We start from the raw sequence: 25,675 nt of genomic DNA on the forward strand, positions 1-25,675 counted from the left end.
CAGCCGAACCCTTCGTTTCCAGTGCCGGTTAAATGCCTGAAGCGTTCCAGCATTTCTTGCTGCAAATTTGTGGTTAAATGACGGCTCCTGCACTTGGAAACACTTCAGCACATGCTGAGCAGGCTGCCTGTAGCTGCCTGCACTGACTCATGCAGAGATAATCCCGTGCTCAAAGATAACGGCGAGGTGAAGTGTCCTGGAGAGCAGAGGCGAGGCCGCACGAGCCCAGGCCCCGCTGCACCCCCCGGCTGTCCCCGCACTTGACGCGGGCCGGGGCTCAGCCGGCGTTACCTGCCCGGGCACGGAGCTGGCGGCTGCGCCTGGATGGGCCCCGCTCTGCCAGGGCTGCTCCCCGCTCTGCCAGGGCTGCTCCCCACTCTACCTGGATGCTCCCTGCTCTGCCAGGGCTGCTCCCCACTCTGTCAGAGATGCTCGCCCCTCTGCCCGCGCTTCCCGGCCTGTGGAGACCGCGGGGTGCTCCGACAGCTCAAAAAAACCATGGACAACAATCCCTGCTGGATCCTGCCTCGGTCACCATCCCCGACTTCTGCCATTGCAGCCCTCACCGGGGCTCTGGGACGTGCTCTGTGAGCAGAGGCAGCGCTGCCCTCACCTATATGGCTGCTTTTTCCTTTAACTGGGAGCAAACAAGCTTTTTATTCCAAGCCCACACCGCCGAATCCATCGCACTTCGAGCGTTCTTGCAGCTGCACGACACGGCAAACCACTTAGTGCCCCCTCAGCCACGCTTCCCGTTTTGAGGCCAAACCCGCAGCGAGGGGAAAGCGTGGGACACTTGCAAAAGCCATCTTTTGTGCGGCAAAACAGACGGGCATTCAGCTGCAATTTTTAAAAGGAGCTGGGCAGCCAGCTCCCGTATGTTCCGTCGAAAATCGCAGCTAAATTAGGCCAGCTAATGCTGCACAGTTCACTGGACAATGTCAGCACGCTCATTCATATGCATAAATGCAGATTTTCATCTTTTCCTAAGCGGTACCCTTCTCAAGGTCTAGACTTCCAAATTTGGTCGATTTGTCTTTTTTTAATGCGATTGTTCTTGTCACTGAAGAGCAATTCACATGCAGAAAGGCACAGTTGGTTTCTAACCGACTCTTTATTATGCTAAACAAGGTCAAATATATAAAAATTCCAAGTTGTGGCTCTAAGACAAATGATTAAAATATCCCTCTCCCTCCCGCATATATTCGGAGCATATTCTATTGCTGGGAAAAAGAAGCCATCTCACTCAGACTGCAGTAATCCACTGGATTTAATATTTTTTTTTTTCCAAACTGCATCCAAAACCAGAGAATGACGCCACGAACCCAAGTTACGTTCAGTATTTTTTGTCCGAAAGTCTCTTCTGAACGTTTATTTCGGAACGGCCTACATGAAGCCGAAGCAAGAGAGCATTTTAAAGTAATGCACATATCATTTCTTCAAAAGGAAAAATCAAGCCTGGTACTTTGAAACTGAATACACTCACAGACATGAACATTTAGAGTGTTAACAGACATCCTCTACTAACACCGAACACTCAGTTTCAAAGAAAATGTGCACTTTATACACAAGTAAAATGAAAACAAAAAACCAGTAACAGAAACAGCTCCATTACTTTGCATTTTCGGAATGAATTCAGTGCTGGGATTGGAATATTCTACACACTCTGCTCACTAAGGGGGGTATTTACTGGTGTGGACAACAGCTCACAGGACTGACCTGAGACGGCAGCTTGAAGCAGGTAACGGTCGAGATCATTAATTGGGAAAGGGCTGATACAAACGACGGGTGAAGCCGCTGGCAGGAACCGACTTTCCTGTAAGCCGTTTATACGAAATCTTTGCCGTTTTGGGCAGAGAGCAGCGAGGGGAAAGGATTTTCACTTCTTGCCGTTCGCTTGGCTGGTGAAAGGCTGTCCCGAATCCCCGCCAAGGGTTAAGGGCAGCGCAACCCTTTTGGGAAGCTGAAGAGAACAACCCAGCCCCAGTGTCGGGATAATGAGCGGATCGGAGCCACGCGTTGATCTCCAGGCTCCAAACGTCTTTCCCCAGTACTTTCAGACAACATGTTTTCCACCCAGCTTCTCCATCACGCTCCCAGCTTCCTGCTGGCAAAGCCTCCCCGCCCAGCGTCAGGCCGCGTGCTCCTCTCCAGTCTCCTCTCTAATTAGAGGAGCGCTATTAATAAACTCCCTCTCGCCCCACACAGCTCGTCCCACCTCACTGGCCAGCCGTCCCTGCCCGCAAATCCACTCAAGCTTTTAGAAACTTACTGTGCCACTCACTTAACGACATCACCCTGAAACTTTTCTGCCTAAAATTCAGCGGTCGCCCCTCTCCCGCAGCAGCGGCCGGGAGGGCAGGTACTGCTGAACAAAACCCCAGTTTGCTCCCACACGTCTGCGCTGGAGATGAACTGGAGCAGCTCTCGCTGACCTGGCGCAGGGGGTTGCCTTGGCTCTGGGCTCGCCTACGCCTCCCTAAAGCAGAGCTCAGGGAGAGCTGGGATCTGCGCCTGGACTGCCCGGCGTCCCAGACTGGAGAGAGACTGAAAACGACTCAGCAAAATACTGTTTTCAGCAAGTGCTTGGGCAGAGGATAACTGCAAGCATGTGCTCGTATCCTTTAGCTTAAACCGAACGTAAAGATGTTCTGTGGGCAGGAACGGAGCACGTGTCTACCTGCGTCCTCCCACTTGGCACCCCTGTGCCTGACCAGGCTGTAACGAGGGCACTGAGGACTGAGGTAGCCTTGAAACAGAACAGTCCCGCTTGAAACAGGCCCCCAGAATATATTAAAATGCACGAAAACCTGACAAAAAAAAGAGCGCGGAGCAAGGTCCTGAATACACGATGAACAGTAGCAGGAAGCACACACATTTATCAGCATCTCTCAAACGTTAATGCGCATCCTTGCCAAAAAGACACCGCCAAAGGCAGTAAATACCGCATTCTCCTTTTGCTAATTATAAATTCAAGTTTAATGCCAAAACCACAGAATGCCAAATCCGACTGGTCTCTAGAGCAGAAATCTCAATTATACATATTGCTCTGTCTGAACTAAATTCCTCAGACACAACGGAAGGAAAAGGGGTCTGGAATAAGGCAATAGCATTGATATTCGGACAGGGCTTGTAGAAACTCTTACAGACAGCTCGTGTGTCCTGGCTGGGGGGAGGAAGGTTCTTCCTCAAGTGTAATGCATGAAGAAACAAAATCACCGTGATTCCATCTGACCAGATTACTTTGGAAAAGACAGAAATCCCCTCCAAAAGGTATCGTAACAACCTCATGTCCTGGGGGAGCGGGGCGTTGCGTAACGACGGACCTCAAAACCATCCATTTCCATCCAGATCACATCAACACGTGGAATTACTGAATCCAGTAATTTCTATTTACTTTTTTTTTTTTGGATGTTTTGCAGGAGTTTGAAGTCTCTTTTCCTTCCTGTTGCATAAAGCTTGCAGGGAGGTCTGAGCTCTCTCTGCGTTACGGCTGGCACCCCTGCTCTGAACGCAACTACTCTCTCCCACGCGCACATTTGTCCTGCGAGTGATTTTCCAGAGGGGGCAACCCCCCCCGTAGTACCGAGTGGCTATAGAATGACACTTCCATTCTGTAAGCAGCACATCATTTTTGCAAAAGACAGAGTCAAGAGCACCATTAACAGATGTTTTCCAAATCTTTCACTGCTCTGCTGCTCAGTGACCGGCACCTGCGGGCTGCCTGGATGACCGGAGGCTCCTCTGTGCTGTCTGCATGTTCAAGGCACTTTTGAAACGCAGCATCGCAAGTTTTACGTTTAAAACGAGGAAGAACCACGACGAAACTGCGGACCACAGTAAGAAAACTAGCAAAACGCTAACAGCTACCCATTGCTTTCTCCTCGTTCATATAAAAAAGTGTAACGTCAGAGATCCAGTGTACAAATACAAAAAATTGTGCATAATAAATGTACTATAATACTGTACATACAGCATAAACCGTTCAATGAGAATGATTTAAATATACCTATTTGTCTCCTGACTTGGAAGACAGAAGAATAAAGTCCTATAATCCTAGAAGATGCGTACAAACCCTTTCTGAGAGGTTGAATCACTAGCCAACGGTATCCCTGAAAAGAAGCAGAGTCAAATATTTACTTAATGGAAGCATTATTCAAGGGGTTGCTGGTTACGATAAACTAGGAGAAAAAACACAATTTATAAACTCAGCCAACGTCAAATCCAGACAGAGTTCTTCCCATCTCCCGACTTGCTACTGGCACTGCTTTTGTTTGAGCCTGCTTTGGATTTCTTGTCTCTGGAACTGCCGGGATTGTTTTGGTTGTTGTAAGCCTGGATCGCGAGGTCCAGGCGCTCCTGAGCCACTTTAATTTCCCTCTGCAGATTTTCCAGGTCGGCAGGAATGTTCTCTTCGTTGCTTCCATACTGCTGTTCCTGAGCTATGTTGGCTTTGTTCTGTTTGTAGGCCATTTTGGCGTTGGACAGTTCCGTGTATTGCATCTGCTCTGGCTTGACCGCGATGTTATAGCCAGGAGGAGCAGAGGGCGTGTTCCAAGTAAAAGGGTAGTTATAGGTCCCAGAGTCTTCCAGCTCTTTCCTCTTGTTGTTCAGCGTGTCCCGGATGGTGCCAAATCCCAAATGGAGCATCTCCCAGACATTCAACAGCAAACACATGCAGCTCACCCCGTACATTATTAGCAGGAAAATGGTCTTTTCTGTCGGCCTTGAAATGAAACAATCTATTTTGTGCGGGCACGGCTTCCTGCTGCACACAAAGATGGGGCTGACCTCGAAGCCGTACAACAAATACTGACCCACGAGAAAGCCGATCTCAAACGTAGTCCTCGCCAGGAGCTGCAGGACGTAGATTTTCATGAGTCCATCTTCCCGGATTCGCCGCCTGCCGTCGTGCTTGGCTTTGGCAGGGGGCTGCTGCTCTTTGTTCTCCCGTTCGCTTTCCAGCTCTATTTCTGGGTACATCATCGGGTCCTCCTCGTGGTCCTCCTCAGTCTCCTCTAAGCCACGGTGCTGCTTCCAGCGCATGGAAAAGCTTTTGCTCCTGATTCTTCTGTCGGCTTCGCTGTGTTCCACCATCCGGGCAATTTTATGAATGGCGTAGCCCAAGTACATCACAGACGGCGTGGCGACAAGAATGATCTGAAAGACCCAAAACCTCACGTGCGAAAGAGGAGCGAAAGCATCGTAACAAACATTCTCGCAGCCAGGCTGCTCCGTGTTGCACACAAACTTGCTTTGTTCATCGTAATAAATGGATTCTCCGCCCACAGCAGTCAGGACAATCCGAAACACGATCAACGCTGTCAGCCAGATTTTGCCAACAAAGGTTGAGTGATTGTGGATCTCCTCTAACAGACGGGTCAGAAAACTCCAACTCATGGTGGTCAAATAATTTTATCTAAAAAAACAAACAAACCCCCCAAATATTTATGAGTTCATCAGCTTAAGCCTAAACGCTGCAAACGTTCAGCCAAAACAGTCAGAAAACTCTAGACTTTTACAAGCGACACACAACCGCGTTTGTAGCATCACCTGTTATCGGGAAACTCCAGCTGCCAGAATTTGCTTGAAGATCCTACATCTCCTCCGCAGGCGCTTGAGAAGTCTGCTACAAAAAAAAGTTGCAGTTAGCTGCCGTTTCACAAACAAAACGTGCTCCCAAAGCTGCTCCCGAGCAGAGGAGAAAGCCGTGGCTGCTCTGTAGTTCAAATGTTAATAAAAACATTTACACTTGAGGCTGAAGCCTCCAAAACACAGCGGATCGAATGCCGAGCTCCCGTGAAAGCTTACAGGCGCTGTTGGCTACGTCCCACCGCTAACAGCAAGATTTATTTTACCCACACGGAGGTGGCGAAGCGACCTTGGACTCAAAGGCAGGACAACCTGAGTGACCTGCACAGCGCTACCCTGCAGGTCTAGCCCAGGAACCGGGTTTGACCTGAGGAACATCTGACTTCTCACCTGATGGTCACAGCTCTTCTATGGATTTGGGTTCAGAGTCCCTTAGGGAGGCTAAAAATCTCCCTCCCAGGGCCAGAAAAGGCTTTAGGATGTATTTTGTAGTGGTTTTGGGAGAGTAGAAGGGAAATCTAGTGACGTTCCAGGCCCGCCTGGAGCTCTGAGCAGTAAAACTGGTAAAATATTGAGCACAGGAAGAACTGTTTGACATTGTTGTGGGACAGGGGGTAAGACACCTTCCAGTCCTCTGATGAATCCTCAAACATTCATTTGTCAAGCATTATTAATAGAAATTTTTACATCAGAACAACATTTGGTGAAAGACCCTAAAACCAGAACTGGACAAACCTCCGGCACTCTGATCTTAAAAGCGATTTATTCTTAACCTGGAGAAATTCCAGGAGACTGGAAGAAAACTAGTATTTGCAATTATCCAACTCCTTCCACATAACTGCAGAGCTGTTCTCAGGCCAAATAATGAAATTTGAGGGGATGCAATCAATACAGAATTAAAGGATATAAACGTAATGCCCCTTCTGGTGAAATTCAATGTTTCATTGAAAAGGCAACAGCACAGACACAACGCGGATGGGCTGTGCAGGACATTTGATTTATAACCTCATGACAGTGTGAGGAAAAAATAGCACAAGAGAGTATTAAAAAAGCCTGTATTCAGTGGATGAAAAGTAACCAAGATCTTGGCAAATGATTCCCACATTAGAACCAAGATCAACCGCATGTAATAACAGCAAGTTCTGCAAAGAGCAGGAACAGGCCTGGCAACTAGGCTGTATTTTCCCCAGACTCGACCAGAAAATGGCTGCTGACACAATCTGCAAACGGCACCGAAGTTTGCAGGCTGACAAATAAAGACAAGAGTTGTCAGTGATGCAGAAAAACACAGATTGCTCGAGAGGCTGAGTCCTCTGAAACAAAACCGCTGCCTTAGCCAAGCTGAACGCAAAGGCACGCAGCTAAGAGAAAGAACGGCAGTCTTCCTTTTAAAGGAGCGAGCGGTTCCCCTGGACAGCAGTCAGCAGGGAAGGGAGAGAGGGTCCTGAGGGAGGAGCAGCTCAGCAAGAGCTGGTGACACAGCAGAGATGACGAATGCAGCCCTTGGCTGTGCCACGTGCGAACGGGAGCAAGGAGAGTGATCTTACCTCCTCGGTAGCAAGACAGCACTCAATGCCCGTGGCTGCATCCTTCAGAAGTTGCTTAAACATCAGAGAGGGAATACATGAGTCTCAAAACCAGCTGCAGAATGGGGAAGATGCCTAAAAGTGAGAGATTTAGAGAGTTCAGTTTGTTTAGCTGGGAAACACGGGAAGAAAACAAAAGATTACCGTGAATCGCTTAATCTCGCGGCTGTCAATTCTGCACGCTGTCAGTCCAAGGTTTACACTCGTAAACACGCTGCTGTTATGTGTAGACAGAATTGGCCGAAATAACATGTTTTTAACGGGAAAAAAAGACCAGAGGGTTCCAGCCCCAGTGCAGCACATCACTGCAGCAGGCGGCTTCACGCTCTGAACCCTCATTTCAGAAAAGCACCCGAGCACAACCCTGCAACTCCGAGTTCTGCAGCGAGCAGAGACGGCGCTTCGGGCACCCGCACGTTCGGCATCTCCCGGAGCCAAACCGGGTGGCAGAGCGAGTCTGGGGGTGCTCTACCCGCCTGGAGAGCCTGCACCGCGCCCAACAGGACAGGCAGGAGAACCCCATCCCTGGGACTGGGACCACAGAGGTTCAGAGCCGCAGCCCCACATCCACACTGCGCTGCACTGCCAGCCCCGTCACCCAGCAGGGACGCTGACGGGACGTAGATGGTGCGAGCTGACACGTCGTGATTCGTCGATTGAAAACGAGACAAAACCCAAATGAGTTTACGAAGGGGTTACTTTTCACTCAATGAAAACCTCAGGGCCAAACTGATTTCTAAAAGTAAACTACTAAGTACATTTGAAATTAATTAAATACTGTTGCTAATGTAAATTTGGAATAAAAGCAGGAACCAGCCTTTAAATTTTCAGCTACACGTCGATGTTTATTCTTCAGTGGTGAACAGCAGAGAAGTCTGAAATTAGGGCCAGCTTCAATAAGCGGGGGAACACTGAATCTTTACTTTTAGACGAGCTGCCATCTCAACTTCTGATAAATTATTTTGAGGTATTTATCAGCTTTTCAGGGTGCGTTCTCTATCGGCAGACCACACACCTGTGGTTGCCTCCTACCGCGCCTCGCCAGCTCGAGAGGAAGACGCGGGGAGGCGGGTGGCTCACACCTCGGCTCCCTCGGGAGACAGCCACCGGCGGCACAGCACATCTGGCCCGCCCGAGAGCTTGCTTCAGGGGAAAGACGGGGATCACGTCCTGGATTCCAGCCGTTACATAAACCAGCAGCGTGACCAACCTCCGTGTGGACACTGACCGCGCACACTCGTACATTTCGGTTAACCACAGCCCTCAGATGAGGAAGACGCCGCTATCGGCCACGTGTTTAATAACCAAGACTTCTGTCAATTAGAGTTCTGGCTGCGGAGATGGAAGTTGCCGAAGAGCTCTGATTCTCTTCAACAAGAAAGAGTCACTTCTTCTAAATTTAGTTTTAGTCCAGAGCAGAGCTACTGACACAAATATGAGAGAATCCACCAGCAGGCAAAGAACTCCTTTAAGGAAACATTTTGGTTCAAGCAAAATGACCTGCCATTAAACCTTTCTTTCACTGGAAACGTTCAGCCCATCCAAATTAAATTTAATACCAAAGCAAAAAGTTCCAGGCAGAATGATGGCATTTGAAACAGTGGCACCCTTCAGTTCCGTGAGACCGGCCAAGCTCAGAGGCGGCACGTTTCTGCCTTTCCCAGACACGTACTGCAGGGCCCAGACATACCGCAGTAACCTTCACCTAACGTACACTTCGCGTCTCCCGGATTTGTTGTTCTGGCAATATTTAACTCAATAATTTTCCATTGTTTGAAATAAAAGTCTATGGACACTGACACGCGTCTGAAAAAAGGCAAAATGTCAGCAATTTCAGCTAATTTAAGTCATGCCAGAAAGTGCACTTGAGAGAGACTTTCACTCCTTGTATCTGTCATAAGTTCATTCCAGCACTTCCAGCGGGGGAGGCTCCTTAGAGCAGCCAGGATACACGACGCAAATAACACGGGGCTTATCTCTGACAGCAAGCTGGCTCCTGCGAATTAAAGTTTTGCAGACACTGTCATCCAGAAAGAATAAAGACGAATTTGGAGCAGGTACACGGGAAAAAAAAGAAATCAGCTTTAGGTTAAGAGATTCACTGCAGGAAATCTCTTCAGCTATTTTAACATGGCTGTTGTTCACATCCAGGCACAGCCAGTGAACGGCCCCTTGTGTGGAGCTTCCCCTGCCCCATGTCGGGGTTTGAATATGAATTTAAACATGGGATTAATTCCATCTCAGTTCAGCTTTCCCACCTAACTGCGATGGCCTCCCGCCAGTCAGCGAGGGCAGAACTGCACCTCGGAGGAGCCGTTTACTGTGGCAACGTTAAAATCCTGCCTTCGGATGAGGTAGCTGATGCGTGGCGGGGATGGAGAGTGGGACAGGAAGGAGGAGGAAGCTGGAACCACAGTTACTCCAGGGAAAGGCTCCCAGCAACGCCTCCATACCCCCAAGCCCCACGGCCCCTGTAAGGTGTGCAGCACGCAACAGCCGAGTTTTAGGGACAGCCTCACTCCAGGCCGTCGAATCCCCAGCGCCTTCGGAGCGCACGCTGCCGGGAGCCATCTCGCGTCCTTCCACCAACGGCGGGCGTGGGACTGAGCACCCTCAGCAAGGGTCTGCACGACACCGAGCTGAGGGGTGCAACGGGTATGCTGGAGGGAAGGGATGTCACCCAGAGGGACCTGGACAGGCTGGAGGAGCGGGCCCACGTGAACCTCATGAACTCCAACAAGGCCAAGCGCAAGGTCCTGCATGTGTGTGGGGCGACCCCCAACTTCAGCACAGGCTGGGGGGCGGATGGATGGAGAGCAGCTCTGCAGAGGATTCGGGGATACTGCAGACTGAAGCCGGCAATGTGCGCTTGCAGCCCAGAAAGCCACTCGTGTCCTGGGCTGAATCGAAAGAAGCATGGCCAGCAGGTCGAGGGAGGGGATTCTCAGGAGTCCTCAGGACAACACAGCCATGGACCCGTTGGAACGGGCCCAGACGAGGCCACAGAAATGCTGAGAGGGCTGGACGAGCTCTGCTGTGGAGAGGGGCTGAGGGAGCTGGGCTTGTTCAGCCTGGAGAAGGGAGACCGTCTTGCGGCCTTTCAGTACATAAAAGGGGCTTAGAACAAAAATGGAGACTTTTTACCAGTGCTTGTAGTAACAGGACAAGGGCCAACGGTTTTTAACTGACAGAGGGCAGGTTTAGACTGGACAGAAGAAAGAAATGTTTTGTGGTGAGACACTGCCGCAGGTCGCCCAGAGCAACTGCGGCTGCCCCCTCCCTGGCAGTGCCCAAGGCCAGGCTGGATGGAGCTGGGAGCAACCTGGAACCAGGTGATCTTTAAGGTCCCTTCCACCCCAAACCAGTCTGTGACTTTACAACTCTGGCTGGAAGGACTCTACAACCGACCTCTCCGCCACGGCTGACCGACAGCGCTGCGAAGGGAGACGGCTGAACCCACCCAGCCCAGCCCAGCTCACACCCCATCGCTGCTGGAGACACCCTCCCCTGGCTAAGTCCACACCCAGGCATGGGCTTCAGCTCAGAACCGAGTTTTCCCCGGCAGGGAGGTGAAGCAGCACGCCTTCCAGCCGTCAGACCCAGCTCCCAGAGGGGAACAGGGAGCTGAAGCTCTTGGGTCTCTCTGAATTTCAAGTTCACCAGCACCTCCTCAGAAAAGTTTTGCCTTAAACAGCATACAGAGGAGAAAAATGTTGTAGCCAAAAGGCACTTATTAAGGGGAATGTATTTACAGGAAGACTTTTTTCCCCTTAAAATATGCCCTCCAATGTCACGCTAATGAAATTTGATTAATTTATTAATGATGTATTTGTTTTGTTTTGTTTTTAAAGCAGTTTAAAAAGACGTGTGCTGAGCAGAAAAAAATTCAAGAATAAACGCATGGCAATTCTGTTGATAATCAAAAGCGGTTTCATGCTGCATGAAAGTAAAATTGGGCCCACAGGCTAATTAAAATAGGATTTGAATTAGGATGAATGAATAATTACCATTATTCATTCAAATCTCATTTACATTGCAATATAAGAAATTGCATGATTTACAATTATTTTTGAGGAAGCATGTGGGTTCCTTTTTTTTTTTTTTTTAACCTGAAAAGTGAGAAAGACTTTACTGCTCAAGAAAGGAGAAAGTCATGGCCAGACCCAGCACCGGCAAGGTACCAGCGCACCACAAACGCTGCGCTGACGCCAGCTGCCTTCCCGACCCGAGCAGCCAGTCCAGCGTCCATCCTCCCGAGTGATGCGAGGGGAAGGACGCAGGGGTCTTCCTGGGATAAGACAACTCACTGCTATCACCCTTCCCTCATCTGTGAAGGAAGCAGGTTCAATCACCACCACTGTTATTTCTATGTTTTTCACAAGTGTTTACAGCACTGCGCAGCTGAAAAAGAGTAAGAAAACAACTGTATTAATTTTACTTTTAATCTATATTACAGAATATTTGGGAGTGAAAAGGCTGGGACTCTTTGCACAACACACAGTGCTTTTTCAAGTAAATACTCGGTCACCTGGCAAGTCTCACGTGGCAAACAGCAGAGAAGGGTTTTGAAACATCCACAGCGTCAATGTCAGTTCAGAAACAATTTCTGAACGGTGCCTTCAAATCCCAGGCATGCTAAGAGGGCTCTGCTGATCCCCAGACCAATCCCCCCGAGTCTAAAAAACCCTCCTTGAATTATGCGACCTCAGATCCTATGCAGAATATAAATAGAACACTAAAATATGGGTAAGAGGTAGAGATATAATAAGATGCTTGTGCTGTCAAAAAAATAAAGATGTCAAATACGTATCTTTTTGAAAATCAACATACATATACCCACCGGAGCATTCAGCTTAAAGATAAACTGGAATTTGCAGATAAGACACGAACCTCCAGTAGCCTCAGCGTGCCCTCTAGGTAATGCCAACATGGAAAGCCAAGTGACAATTTTAGCAACACTCCCCCGCAGTGACACAATTCAAATGAAATCGCGACGTGTTCTGTGCTGGCCAAAACTAGCGTTTACTTCACCTCCAGCAGCCACGCTCCTCCAGGAAGCGTCGTCTCCAGGGCAGACACCCCAGAGCAGGCGAGACCCCGACTTTGGAAGAGCAGCGTCCAGCAGGGCAGCCCGATGTGCTGCAGCACGAGGACGTGGCGAGCTGCAAGCCTGACTCGCGTTCACTCGAGAGCAGAAGCCTGCAGCGAGAACAGGCTTCGTCAAAAATGGAGGCTGGGCTGTGGAGCCTGTTAGCGCATGAGATGTTTGGAGACCCGTTGTGGGGTCTGTGTCAGCCTGAATCCCTTTAAACATGCTCAGCAATCGGTATCCCTTCTGAACGACGGGAATGAGGTGTACCAGCTCGGAGACCGGGATAGCGAGCTCCCGAATCTGGCATTTCTGCAGCGACTCGGGACGGAGTTGTCAGACGCTTCGCAAACCTGAGCAGGCTGCTCTTCAGCCCTACAGACTCGAGGTTTCAAGAAGCAGAAGGAAGCCCCAGGTGACGCTTGCACTCTGGTGATGTGAAATGTAACAACGGAGAAAATGAAGCGGTCAGCAGGTCACAGGGCGAGCCGCGGTGTGCTGTCTGACAGTCCTTGCAAGGAAACACTTGATCCTCAGGGCCACAAGCCACGGTCACACTGACACGGCATCGTGCCAAACCGTGGTCGTACCAGCACAGTCCTGGGGCCGAAGCTTGCAGCACGAGCAACCCCTCTGCCTTCACAACACAGCTCGTGGGTGAGGAACAACCCAACCAGTGACGAGCTGCTACACCAGAGCTCCAAGAGTGAACTCTGCCCCAGCGCTCCGGGGCATTCCCTCTCCCCTCTGCCCATCTCCCTTTTCTAGAGTCTCACACACTTCAAAGCATTTCTCTCCAATATAGTTTAACCCTACTAAGCCCAGACGGTTTTGAGTAGCTCCAGTACGAACTGGCCTCACACAGCGTGGGCAGGTCCAGCAGGACTTACCGGCCCAGGCCCTGCCCTGCTCTTGGTCTCAGCGCTGCTGCGCTCGTTCCTCGCTACGCAGGAGCCGGTAACGTACAGCAAAACTCTCCCTGCGTAATTTAGCTGGATGTTGAAAACAAGGAATTACACAGTAGGTAAAGGGCAAATTTTTTTTTTTTGCAAGGAGTTTGAATCTGAAGCTCAAGCCATCCTAGGGAAAACACCCAACACTGCTGCTTGGAGGTCAAGGCCAAGTGTGCAACCAAAATGTGAGCTCTGGGACTGCCAGCCCAGGCTGTCTGCAGACAACGTGGTCAGGGACTGGCATCCATACCCTTAAAAATCCAGAGATCAGGAGGGTATCCTCAAGAAAGACTGTTCCTGTCAACTGAAATGACCATCAGACCGCGTGAGCGTGGTCTCAGGATGGATTCAGGTCCACAAAACACTCCGGCTGTGAGCTGTCAATTCCCTTTCTCCCACACAGAGTACACCCCGCAGGCTTTTCCACGAGATGATCATATACATATACAGCACTCATCTCCCAAACACCAGGAGTTCTCTCTAGGAGCTGCTCCCAAACTAGATACCCATTTGATAAGATACCATGTGCTCCTTAGCTCAGGGCTACTAAATCCTGCTTCAGACGCACAAAGTGTTGCCGCTTGCCAAAATACTTCAGAGATCAAACACACCACATGGCCACCAAGCCCGATGCTGTGACAGCTTCTTTGTGACAGAACCACCCATCTACTTCAGTCATTTATTCATATTCTGAAGATGCTTAACCTCTAGGTTCCCTTGTACCCATATGCAGCACCCTAAGAAATGTGTAATATTCTGCCAACCAGTAGTTAAACCACCAATTCTGCCTCCCAAAGCAGAGTCAACTAGAGCAAGCTGGCAGGTCTGTGACCAGCTGGGTTTTAACTATCTCTGAGGATGGAGACTCCACAAGCTCTCTGGACAACCTGTTCCTATGTCTGACCACACTCACAGCAACAAAAGCTTTTGTTACGTTTAAGTGGAATTTCCCATGTTTCAGTCTGTGCCCATCACCCTTCCCTGGGTACCACTGAGAAGAGTCTGGGACAACAGCAGAAAAGCAAGTTTTCCTGAAAGAATGGAGGTAATAGAGGAGGAACAAGTTATAGGGGCTTGAAATACACTGGCACGTGATACTGGGCCCTAAGATCCTTCCAGTTCACAGTGGGGGGCGACTGCCCAAAACAGCACGGGCTGCTGCTGTGTGGTCACCCCCAACATGCCCTGTGCAGCTCCACGAGTGTTCTCAGCACTTATTTGAACAAAAACAGGCAACGGCAGGAAAAAAAGCAGTGGGGGTGACGACAAAAGGCAGGTACTAAGCGACCAACACCACTCCAAAGTGACAGAGCGCGATGGACAGCGGGGCTGGGGTTACTGCACGCCAGTCTCACGGATTCAGCTCATTTCAGGACGCGCTCATCCGCCTGCAAACAGCGGCGGGACAGAAACCGCAGGACGGCGTCCCGCTTCGAACTGCCCCGCAGGGGCTGTGCGGGCAGGCGCGGCACCGCCACGCAGGGCTGCGCCCGGAGACACGCAGGGGAAGAGCAGAGCCCAGGCGAAGCAGGACAAGTTGTGCGCGAAGGGAAACAGGAGCACGGTGCCCTACCTGACGCTGCAGACCTTCTGCACCGAGACCCAGAGCGCTGCAGCAAGAAAAGAAGGAAAAATTGCATTTTCCCAGACAGACCCACAAGGCCTCTGGTCCAAATTGAAGAACACACCAGTACCGTTGTGCGTTACAGCCAGAGCAAAGACACTGAGGGACACGTGCTGCTGGGCAGCCACAGCCTTTGTAAGGGCTACAGCGTTCGTGCACCTACCTGGGTCCCCCCTCTCTCTCGCAGCGAGGTCTGGGTAAGGCCTCTTCACTCACATACCGTTTCAGTCAGGCATGGAGAGATTTCCCTGTCTTGACGTGATTAGTGATTCGGATAACCACAACACCCCTTTAACTACTCCTGATTCCACTGCAGCCAACAGCACCACCGCGTTTCCCCAGCGGGCTCCTCCTATGTGCTCAGAGGGATGAGTGTCAAAAGGAAACGGCGCGCTGGAGGCAGCTGACCCAAATATCACTCTCACGGCCATTTCAGGAAAGGAGAGAGAAGCCACAAGAGAGCAATTCTGTCGGCTCCTGTACGTCAAAAGGCTCTCATCCAGCTGAGCAGGAGACAATCGAATGGGGATGAACACCTAATTCACCCACCACCATATTATGACAGTCAAAAGAAACTACGATAGTGTTTGCTTCGGAGATAAGTCTCAAAAACTAGCATGAATGGCTTGTAAATAAAACAGACACCACACACCATGATGCAGTCTGCCACCATGTCCTCAAGCACCCATTCTGCAACATGGCAGTTGTTTCACTGTGACCCAAATTCAAAAAAAAGACTTTTATTTTCCAGCTCTGTCATCTGGTCTAGTACAAGACACTGCTTCACCGCAGTTATACCAAAATTCATGTAACGTTTTCTTCAACAGTGGCTTCGTAGAGGGGGAAGGATGTTCAGAAGGCGGACGAGGACTTTGCAAACCGTCGCCACCAACTGCTCTACAAGACATCCAGCACTTGGAACAGCTCTGCTAAACCTGGTCAGGACTTGCCACTTGCTGAGATGTGGAGGACCGGAAAGCTCGGCAGACCTCTGTGACTGCACGCAACCGTACATCTCCTTGGGTGGAGAGCACCAAGCTCAGGAGGGCGGTAGCCAGCCACGCCAGAAGGCCATCTTCTCACTTCGCCACACCAATCTCCGAGGATGGTGTCGGGAGCCCCTACAGGCAAGGACAGAACGACGGCACTCGCCAGGCTGTCGGCACCACTCCACAGCGAGGCAGTGCCCCGCGCCCACGGCCACCCCCGGTGCAGATGCTCCCTCTGGAGCACCACCCCACCAAGAGAGCAGCGGAGACACCAGCTCGCCAGGCACTGCCGCTCGCTCTCCGGCCCAACACTGGCCTGGCTGCTCCAACTTCTCCCAAGCGCTATCGACTGCCGAAATTGAAGAGTTCCGTTGCAGTAAATCGGGTTTAAGTACGATTTGTTTTGGGAAAAGGAGAGTAGTAAATCAGAGCAGATTGCTCTGCTGGCAGTAAAACGCTACTCCAGCTTGAGTTCAACAGCTTTATTTTGCCAAAGATAAAATTTAGAATATAAATACGCACATAAATTCACGAAGCGAAATATTTGTTCAAAAAAAAAAATTTCCTATAGTGCAATGAGAAAGCCAAAATTGCCATTTTCTGAAAGACTCAAATACTTTTCTTTTTACTTCCCCTTGGGAAGAGACCTGAAGCACTCGCTGATTGAACTCCCTACGCTCCATCACCCCAGCTGGGAGAACTCACATACCAACTGGTTTTTTTCCTTCTGAGAACAGCCGCAAATAACTTCTATTTTCTGAGAGGCAGCCAGAAGCCCTGTTCCCACCACGCCTCATGCCACAGAGAAAGGCACACTTCACCAAGCACACAGTAGCAGGCGGGGCATTTTGTTGCCACCTGACTGCTTTACATGGCCATGTCTTTTATCAGATTTATTACCGACACAGATTACGAAAATTAGCAGCAAGTTTAAAGCAGACTATCCTCCCAAATGCACGGGAACTGCTTAAGACAGGTATGCGATGTGCTATGAGCGTGCAAACGGGACGAGGCTGTGGTACACACTGCTTTTTGGTCCTGCTGGAGGTGGAAAAAAGCACACTGAGATACTACAGGCACAACTGCAGGCAAGGCGACAGCACCAAGCTTTCCCCAACTTCTTATTTCCAAGCTTTCAAGATTTTAGGAGCGTGGTTTCATCTTGATACAACCTCGTTTGTCACGGAGTGAACTTCACGCGTGTTCTGTACACGTTCTCTCCAAGTTCCAACCAGGAGACAGCAGATCACCACCATTTAGCAAGACCGCGGAGAAATCACGACTCGCTGTCTCAACTTTAAGGTCAGCAGTCTGGCCTTAAAAGATCTCACTTAGAAAAATGTCTAGAAGTCCAAAGACTGCAAAAAGCCTTACTTTTCTAATGCCTAGAAGAACATAATACGAGCATATAACAACAGAACCTGTACCAACATGACAATCTCCTTTTAGAGAGCCACTGGCGGTCTCTGCAGCCGTTGGACAACCCGGTTCACTCCCAAGTCTGGCTGAGGCCATGCTGCAAGTTTTTTTCCCATCTGCATTCCCAGAATAAAACATTCACAGGAAAAAATAGAGACAAAAAACATTAACGCACTACATTGCTTTAGTGATGAATGCAGACACAGCCTTACTATTCCACCTAGCACATACGCAAAGATCTATCGCCAACCACGCCAGCGATCGCTTTACCAGCTCTCCGAAGGGTTAAACCACTGCTACGCGCAAAGGGCCCAACCATTTCAAGGTGAGTAGATCTGCTTGTAAGAACATTCTTAATACAAAGGACATTCGAGCATCCGCTGTATCACATCTCCTCATTCACTCAAAGAAAAGGGGGATTAGCTGCAAGTTAATTCCTAATAAGAAACCACCGATTATTTGGTGGATTCTCTCACTAAAGCAACTCAGACCTGGTCTGCCAAGTGCATAGAATCGCAGGATGGTTTGGGTGGGAAGGGACCATAAAGACCATCTCGTTCCACCCCCCTGCCATGGGCAGGGACACCTCCCACCACACCAGGTTGCTCCCAGCCCCATCCAGCCTGGCCTTGAGCACTGCCAGGGAGGGGGCAGCCACAGCTGCTCTGGGCAGCCTGGGCCAGGGCCTCACCGCCCTCACAGGGAAGAATTTCTTCCTTGTATCTAATCGAAATCTCCCTCTTCCAGTTTGAAACCGTCACCCCTTGTCCCATCACTACCCTCCCTGATCAAGGGTCCCTCCCCACCTTTCCTGTACCCCTGTTTCAGCACTGAAGGCCGCTCTGAGGTCTCCCCGGAGCCTTCTCTTCTCCAGGCTGAACAACTCCAGCTCTCTCAGCCTGTCTGTCCTCACAGGGGAGCTGCTCCAGCCCCTGAGCATCTTCACGGCCTCCTCTGGACCCGCTCAAGCAGGTCCGTGTCTGTCTTGTGCTGGGGGCCCAGAGCTGGACCCAGCACTGCAGGGGGGGTCTCACCAGAGTGGAGCAGAGCAGGAGCATCCCCTCCCTCGGCCTGCTGGCCACGTTGCTGTCATTTATCCTATACCTAAAATATTTTTGCCCTCATCGCTTTGTTACTGCTTCAGATACCCATCTGCATCTTGAGGGAGCCTCCCTGCAGAAAGCCACCATCAGGAACAGGTTCATTCCTTAATGCTACTAAAAGAGACGAAAATGCCACATAGGAAAAAACTTCTTGACACCCTCACTCACAGACCCAGCCCCGTCCCTCCAGGTACTCTCTGGGAAACTGGCTCGCACTGAAGTGACTGGAGAAGAGATTAGAGAATAAAGAGCCAAAAGGAAGAGGGATGGGTGGGGAGGACTGGGCGGCGTTCACCAAGGAGATTAATGGAGCTCAGAGCTGGGACAGCCGACCTGCTTACAGCCTTTCTTAAAATCGCCTTGGTGCACGGAGGCAAGTGTCACGCCAACTCTGTAAGGCAGAAGAAAACCCTGGTAAACTGCAGCCCTACAAACCCAACATTCTAATTAGTACAGGACTAACTAGACAATATTAATTACACAGACTAGAATTTGCGGATGATCGATCTATCTGTATAAATATGATACAACAGGGGAAAAGCCAGTGCGGCTTCTGCAAAGGGACTTCCAGCCTCGCAAAAGGCTCAGACCACCTGGATTTTTAAGATACAGGAGTCCCTCTCATCTGAGGCTTCTTTTAGGGCCACCAAAAGGCCACACCAGAAAAAGGACTGTCCCGGCACAGACAAACAACTGGGTGAAGACAACAAAGAGCAGGAGTAACCAGTTATTTCCTGCAGGGGAGGGAGGTCCCAGCAGTTTCACAGGGAGAGAAGCGGGGACCTGTGCTGGACCAGGACATCGTTTGAGTCAAACACAACTGCAAGGTGGGTGGGATGTGACCAAGGATCCTGATGGGAATATTCAAGGCAAGGAAGATAAGCCACCACGAAGAATGGAAGAAGGACCTTAGGACTCCAAGTAACCTGGTAATAAAACGGCAGATGAAATTCCACGTAAAGTGATGCATACGTTGAAGAGAAGAAGTAAATCTCAATTTCACAATACAAGAGATGTGCCCTGACAAGGCCTCAGCAATCAGACCTTGGGGCTGTCAGGCTGCTTCATGAAAGCCCCAGCACCGCTCAGCACGGCCCGGAAAGCCCACAGCACTTCAGCATTAGAAGTTAGAGAAGGACGAGCACATGAGCAGCGTACACGGCTGCGTCACCGTGAGCACCGTGGTCCACCCGCACCCTGGCTGTGGCACACGGCTCTGTCACCAGGATCCTGGTGGCGTATGGCTCTGGTCACTCTTGCCATCCCCCGTCATGGAAACAGAGAGCAGAAACACCTTTGGAGAAGGGGCACGGCCCGCCTGGTGTAGGGAGAACAGTGGAAAAACGAGAAGGCCGAGGTGGGAAAGAGGGTAGGGAGCTGTGGTATCTGGAGCAGCCTGGAGAAGGAAAGCCCAGGGGAGTGTGGTGTCCCCCCGTAACTCTGCTCAAGCAATAACCACCCGTGGGGACCGTAATGGATGTGTCTGGTCACGACGGCTGCGTACGGCTCAAAGTGGATTCGGGGCAGACAGACAACCCAACAGCCAAGGGCTATGGTGAACGTGCCCACCTAACCACAGTGCTCGCCAACAGCTGACTCAAGCCAAATTTGGAAGAAACCAACACCTGTAGTCGGTTTGCAAATATGACTAAAGTCAACCATCTCACTCCATAAATAGTCCCAAAAAACGGGACAGCCCAGGGCCTGCTGAGCTCTCCTCAGCGGGCTGCACACCAGGATCTCCTCTTCCGCAGGGACGTCTCTCAAGGTCACCCCTCGAGGCTGAGAGACTCCTTTCTGCAACAGATTCTCAGCATGCTAAACCTTGAAATCTTAGCTAAGCGACATAAAGGATCGATGGTGCACACGCAATCCTTCAGACATAAACCACTGACCAAGTCTGGGAGCAGGAGTGGATCCAGCCCCACCTAGGCTCCTCTTCGAGAAGCAGTTTAGAACACAAGGGGGTCCCTTCTGAACCTCGTGACTCAACAGGAGGGTCACCCTGACAGTTTTGTTCGACCCTGTCCTCTAGGCAGTAAATAATCAAGTGAACCTTGCCATCGAATCTTGCTAAACCACCATCGCATTTATCATCAAACTTCGTCAAATCGCTGGTTTATGTCATTAAACACAACGCTACCGCTCTCTTACGGGTGAAGTGCATCACCCCATCGATGATAGCCCCTTAAAAACTGAAAAAAAGAGACAGTGCTTCACGGCACGGGTAGGTCTCTGGGCAGAAAGCAGTCAAAATGCTGAGAGGGGTTTCAAACACGCTTCTCCCGTGCTTTTGCTGAAGCCTCCACTTGGGCCAGTGTCAGAAGCAGGACTCTGGACCCGGGGGACGTTCAGTCCGATCCAGCACGGCTGTTCCAAAGGAGCCAGGAGCGAGCTTCCCCCCAGGGGGCTGTGGGAAGAGCGTGTTAACAAATCTGCTAAAGGAGAGGCACTAGTGGAAGCCAAAAGGGAAAAAAAGTGGTAACTCAGGTTATTAATTGTTGATAAGTTATAGCCGATCGGTATTCGGTATTTACTTGTCGGACAAATCTCACGCAATCGGCACACTTGAAGGGCAGCAACGATTTATTTCTGTCGATATCTCTCCAGCACAATCCTCCAGGGAATCAGATTTTGCAGACACCCAGATCGATAAGGTTTTGCCACAGACTGCAAAGAGAGCAAAAGCAGGCCGAGGAATACAAATCGAGCTGGGTATGGCCACAGAGGTGGACATTTCAAGTAAACTCCAGAAGGAGCGAAGACTTCACAAGAACCAAGGAATAAAGACGACCATTTCCATACGGCTCTGTGGAAGATCACCGTGCGCTTCCTGCCAAACACTACAATTGTATTTTATTTTTTTAATATCCCAGGAATCACACTTTCCACTATGAAAATTCTTCTTTTAAAAATAGTTTAACTACATATTTGAATCCCAGAATCCCAGACTGGAAGGGGTTGGAAGGGACCTCTGGGGATCACCTAGTCCCACCCTCTGCCCAAAGCAGGGTCACCCAGAGCAGGTCGCACAGGATCACATACAGGCAGGTTTTGAATGTCTCCAGGGAAGGAGACTCCACAACCTCCCTGGGCAGCCTCTTCCAGGGCTCTGTCACCCTCAGAGTAAAGAAGTTTTCCCTCATGTTGAGGCGGAACTTCCCCTGCTCCAGTTTGTGCCTGTTGCCCCCTGTCCTGTCACTGGGCACCACTGAAGAGCCTGTCCCCATCCTCTGACACCCACCCTTTAGATATTTATACGTGTTGATAAGGTCCCCTCTCAGCCTTCTCTTCTCCAGGCTAAATAGACCATAAATGTCAGCTAAGTAACTCTTGTGAATGAATGTCTGCTGTAATTAAAATTCACTCATTTCTCAACTACTTAAATATGTTTACCGTGAAAATTATCCGACTTTTAGGAGGCGACACTGCATGCAAGACAGCACACCTGCAAGACACACACCAAGCACCTGGATTATTTTATTTTTATGCCATTTAAAAAGGTATTAACCCCAGGGCCAGCCCCATGTGCACCACCTCCTACCCAGCCCCTCGCTTGCCTACAGATGTTTCTCTAACCCCAGGCCCCCGGATTATGCAGCATTATTGTCAGCTCTGTCCCCGAACCCATAACACAGCAAGACTTCCAGGAGTTAATGAGGAGTCAGAAACTCACCCTCAAGGTAGCATGGAAACCATCTAGACACACGAAACACATCACCCTTCCAGGCTCTTTACTATTTTAAGCACAAGGGAGATACAGACCTTCACAGACGATGACTTGTAAACCCAAGCCTGGCACGGCTGCACCGCTCACACGCGTCCGACGCTGGGGTGTCACCGCGAGCGGGAGTCAGGACCCCCCCGATGCCACAGCCACAGCCGTGCGTGCCCACAGCACATCCCAGCTAGACCCAGGGTTAGACCCAGAACTCACTTTTCCACATTCCTTCATCAGTTTAACTCCATCAGAAAAGCAAAGTGGAAAGAACCCGCCCCAACGCGAGGCTGTGGGGATTTTTGGCAGAGGGGAAGCACTGTGCCCAGCTACCTACGAGGCAAGTCGTACGACCCTGGGAAAGCGGCTGCACAGAACACTGCAATGGGTGGTCAAAGGGAAATAATAAAATGCAATTGTCAGCACCACCAAATACGATATTTGTACTCAAAAGAACAGCAGCCACAATCTGCTGGTCCCCCCCACGTACGTCTTCGTACTTCTACAGTACCTTAAACGAGGTCAGGCACACACGCACTCAGAACCGTTTTCTGACAAATTTGTAACTAAAAAGGTGGAACTAATATCTGAAGAGCCGAAAGCTGGTATCATGTCCTTATTTAGGCAAAAAAAGCTGGCTGACTCCGACGATTTTCATCTAAGCAAGGTAATAGGGAGAAATCCTTCACTCCTGTGTAAAAATGTAAATCCCAGGTCAGTGAGTCATTGAAGCACATGCCTAATGTAAAGCTTGAAAGAAATCTTGCTAATACCCGGGCTGCTTTTACAGTTAGGCACGGGCTTAAGTACCTGGATGATCCGGAAATACCCAACAGCCCCCAGAAAAGAGACTAAAACAGGCTGGTTCGTGAATTAATCACAGTGGTATGAACAGAACTGCTAATATTAAACGGAGAGGGGGGGAGGTACAGACGTGTGTGTGTGTGTGTGTGTGTGTGTGTTGAAGCATCTGTTCAACTTCAGGCACATAAAACATTTTTCAGCCCAATGACTCCACGGGGAAATGCCTCATACATCAGCTCATCTGACTCAATTTTTCCATCACATTTCACTTAATACAGTTTTGTCCATAAATACACTATTAGTTTTTTTCCAAATATAGCTTATTATTTATAGACTCAGAAAACCTTGTAACTTGTGTTATTTCTTAAAGCCCTGCCTTCTTCTTTGAAATGTAATCACTAAGGAACTATTAGTCAATATCAAGGTATGAAACTAAGTTATCTACATTTAGGATTTCTTTTTCTTTAATATTTACCATTCTCGGAGTTTCCTTCACCAGAAAATACCTACTAACGGCCTAACTGCCCAGCCGTACACGGCCATATGTCAGTTTAGCCCGTAGCACATCTGGGAACTTCCACCTTAAATCTTCGCTTTACACAAAAGAAAGCCAAGTTTTTAAAAATCCCAATCAGATCTTCCAGACAGTTTGCAATTTGGGGAGAATCCTGCGTTCCTACCCAAACACTGATAACGATTCCTATTTATGGCATGAGGAGGTTGGAAATCTGACATTGCCTTCCTCCTCTCCAAGGAGCACTTGGAAGATAAATTCATTTTTGTGGCTTTCCACAGAAAGCGAGCAGCCTACCAAAACCAGGAGGAAGAATGGCCAGTGGATAGATAATTCAGACATTTACAAAGTCTGGGTCTTTTTTCAGAGGCAGAATTTAGATGTCAAGCAACACCCAACAGAGCGGCAAGTAAAATGGGATTTAATCGAATTTGACCATTATTAACCACAACTTGAGTCAAAACAAAGCAGAGCACGTTATGACAAGGCGTGAGCACGGGATGGTGGAATTCCACTCCCGCTGCTCGCAGGAAGGGCAGAGACCAGCTGGGAAGGCTGATAACGATGCGGGGCTCTGCACTGAAACGCTCAGCCACAAAGCACGGCAAAGGGGATCGTTCCCCCGCACGGAGGGGCTGACCGGGCTGCGGTCCAGGGACCAGTTTTTGGAGGCACAGGGGGTCTTCCTACGTGCTGGGCAGGGATGCTAGGAAGGAATGTGCTTCCCTGTGCAGGTCAGCAGTGCTCAAGTAGAGCGAGCACAAAAAGCAGGGACTATGAATGGAACTTTTTTCACTGGAATAATTTATTTCCTATTAACCAGATTAAAAATAAATAAATCAGGAGCACAAACTCCATAAAGCGCTTTGTTGAGTGGCAGCACAAAAAACAAAAGCTGGAAACAGGGTGGGCAGAAAGGATCACCTTCCTCCTAATGAGAGAGCAGCGCCCGTCCTCCGGGACGGCAGAGCGGGCAGACAACAAAGGGGTCCATTATCCGCCGAGGTTCTTACTCCAACTGTTTAATGGTCGTCACCGTTGTCCGAGTTCGTGCCGCTATTCCAAGAATCCCGCCCGAGCCACAAGGCTGAAGGCGTCAGTGAGGCACCTGGCCGCAACTCGCGGTGCGCTGCCGATGTTTAAAACCAGAGAGGGTGAAAACCCGCCGCGGCGCGAGGCGAGAGCCACAGCATCGCCTCCCTCTGCCCGGCCCAACGCGAAGGGAGGCCACGGGCTGATGCCATCGCTTTTTTTCTCAGCCCCGCGGCCCCTCGCAGCTAGAAGCGACCGCGAGGGGCACATTGGTCCATCACCCAATTCCCCCCCCGGTGAGCACCGCCTGCCGGGGCTCCCCGCTCGCACGCACCCTGCTCGGTCGAGAGCTCACGGCGCCGTTACAAGCCCTCGCTCTCCGGCACCGCGGCTTAAGGCTCAGAACAGAAGGGTCGGCAGCAGCGCCAGCGCCTGCCGGCTCCGGCTCCCCCGGCAGCAGCGCCGAGGCGGAGGAGGGCCGGCGACCCGGTCTGTAACGCACCCGACGTCGCACTCGTGGGATCGGACGACTCCCGCCGCCTGTTCCTGGGTTGCTTTGCGGGTCCCAAGTGGCTGAACGGCACCTCCGCACACCTGCAGGCAGCGCACCGGACCGCCCTTTGGTTGGCAAGAAGTGATGTTTTAGGAGAGTTGGGGGGTTTTTGGGACTGGCAGAAGTTGCCAGCAGTCAGTAAATTACTGAGTCAACAAATCTGCCCGTTAAAACTCATCACAAACTCTCCAGCAGCCATTAGATTTCAGAGCTTACAAGAATTTTCCTCTTGAATCTTGCCCTTGTCAGCTATAAAGCCATAGAAAGCCAGAAAAGACCTTTTAAGACAAAGTTTCACCTAAGCAACACAATTCCCACACCAATTCCCTCTTGAACCACAGAAAATTCTTTAGAAAAACTGTGTCTACAATCACAACTCTTCAGTATGTACTAAAATCTCTGTTAAATTCTCATAATCAGTCTGAACTTGCCCAGATCTGATCACCGCCTGGCTACACCTTTGTCCTCACAAACGCACCCAGAAACTGCTTCTTTTAACCTTCCCTCTGCTAAGAGACGGACGGGACCACCGCAAGCCCTCTCTGTCCGCACATTCTCCAGCCTTTCGGGGCTCTCCTCTAACTCTTTCAAAGCCAGCCGCCATGCTTTCAGCCCGTGACCCCGATTTTTCAGTTATTTACTGGAATTTCCATCACTTGCAATTTATCTGTGTTGACTTGGGTGTTTGCTTCCAAGTAG

General features: G+C 50.1%; 1 protein-coding gene across 1 annotated transcript; it reads right to left on the reverse strand.

Annotated features, from left to right (window-relative positions):
* Positions 1–4,218: 4,218 nt before the first annotated feature.
* On the reverse strand, positions 4,219–5,400 carry GJC1 (gap junction protein gamma 1). The gene has a single exon (XM_009949876.2). The coding sequence runs from the start codon at positions 5,398–5,400 to the stop codon at positions 4,219–4,221; it is 1,182 nt and encodes a 393-aa protein (XP_009948178.1).
* Between the last annotated feature and the right edge of the window lie 20,275 nt (positions 5,401–25,675).

The sequence above is a fragment of the Leptosomus discolor genome, chromosome 25, assembly GCF_034619465.1.
Source record: "Leptosomus discolor isolate bLepDis1 chromosome 25, bLepDis1.hap2, whole genome shotgun sequence".
Classification (NCBI taxonomy): Eukaryota; Metazoa; Chordata; class Aves; order Leptosomiformes; family Leptosomidae; genus Leptosomus; species Leptosomus discolor.

What these genes read in the sequence shown, in the direction of transcription:
- GJC1 (XM_009949876.2), bottom strand. Translation starts at nt 5,400, where the DNA reads ATGAGTTGGAGTTTTCTGACCCGTCTGTTAGAGGAGATCCACAATCAC.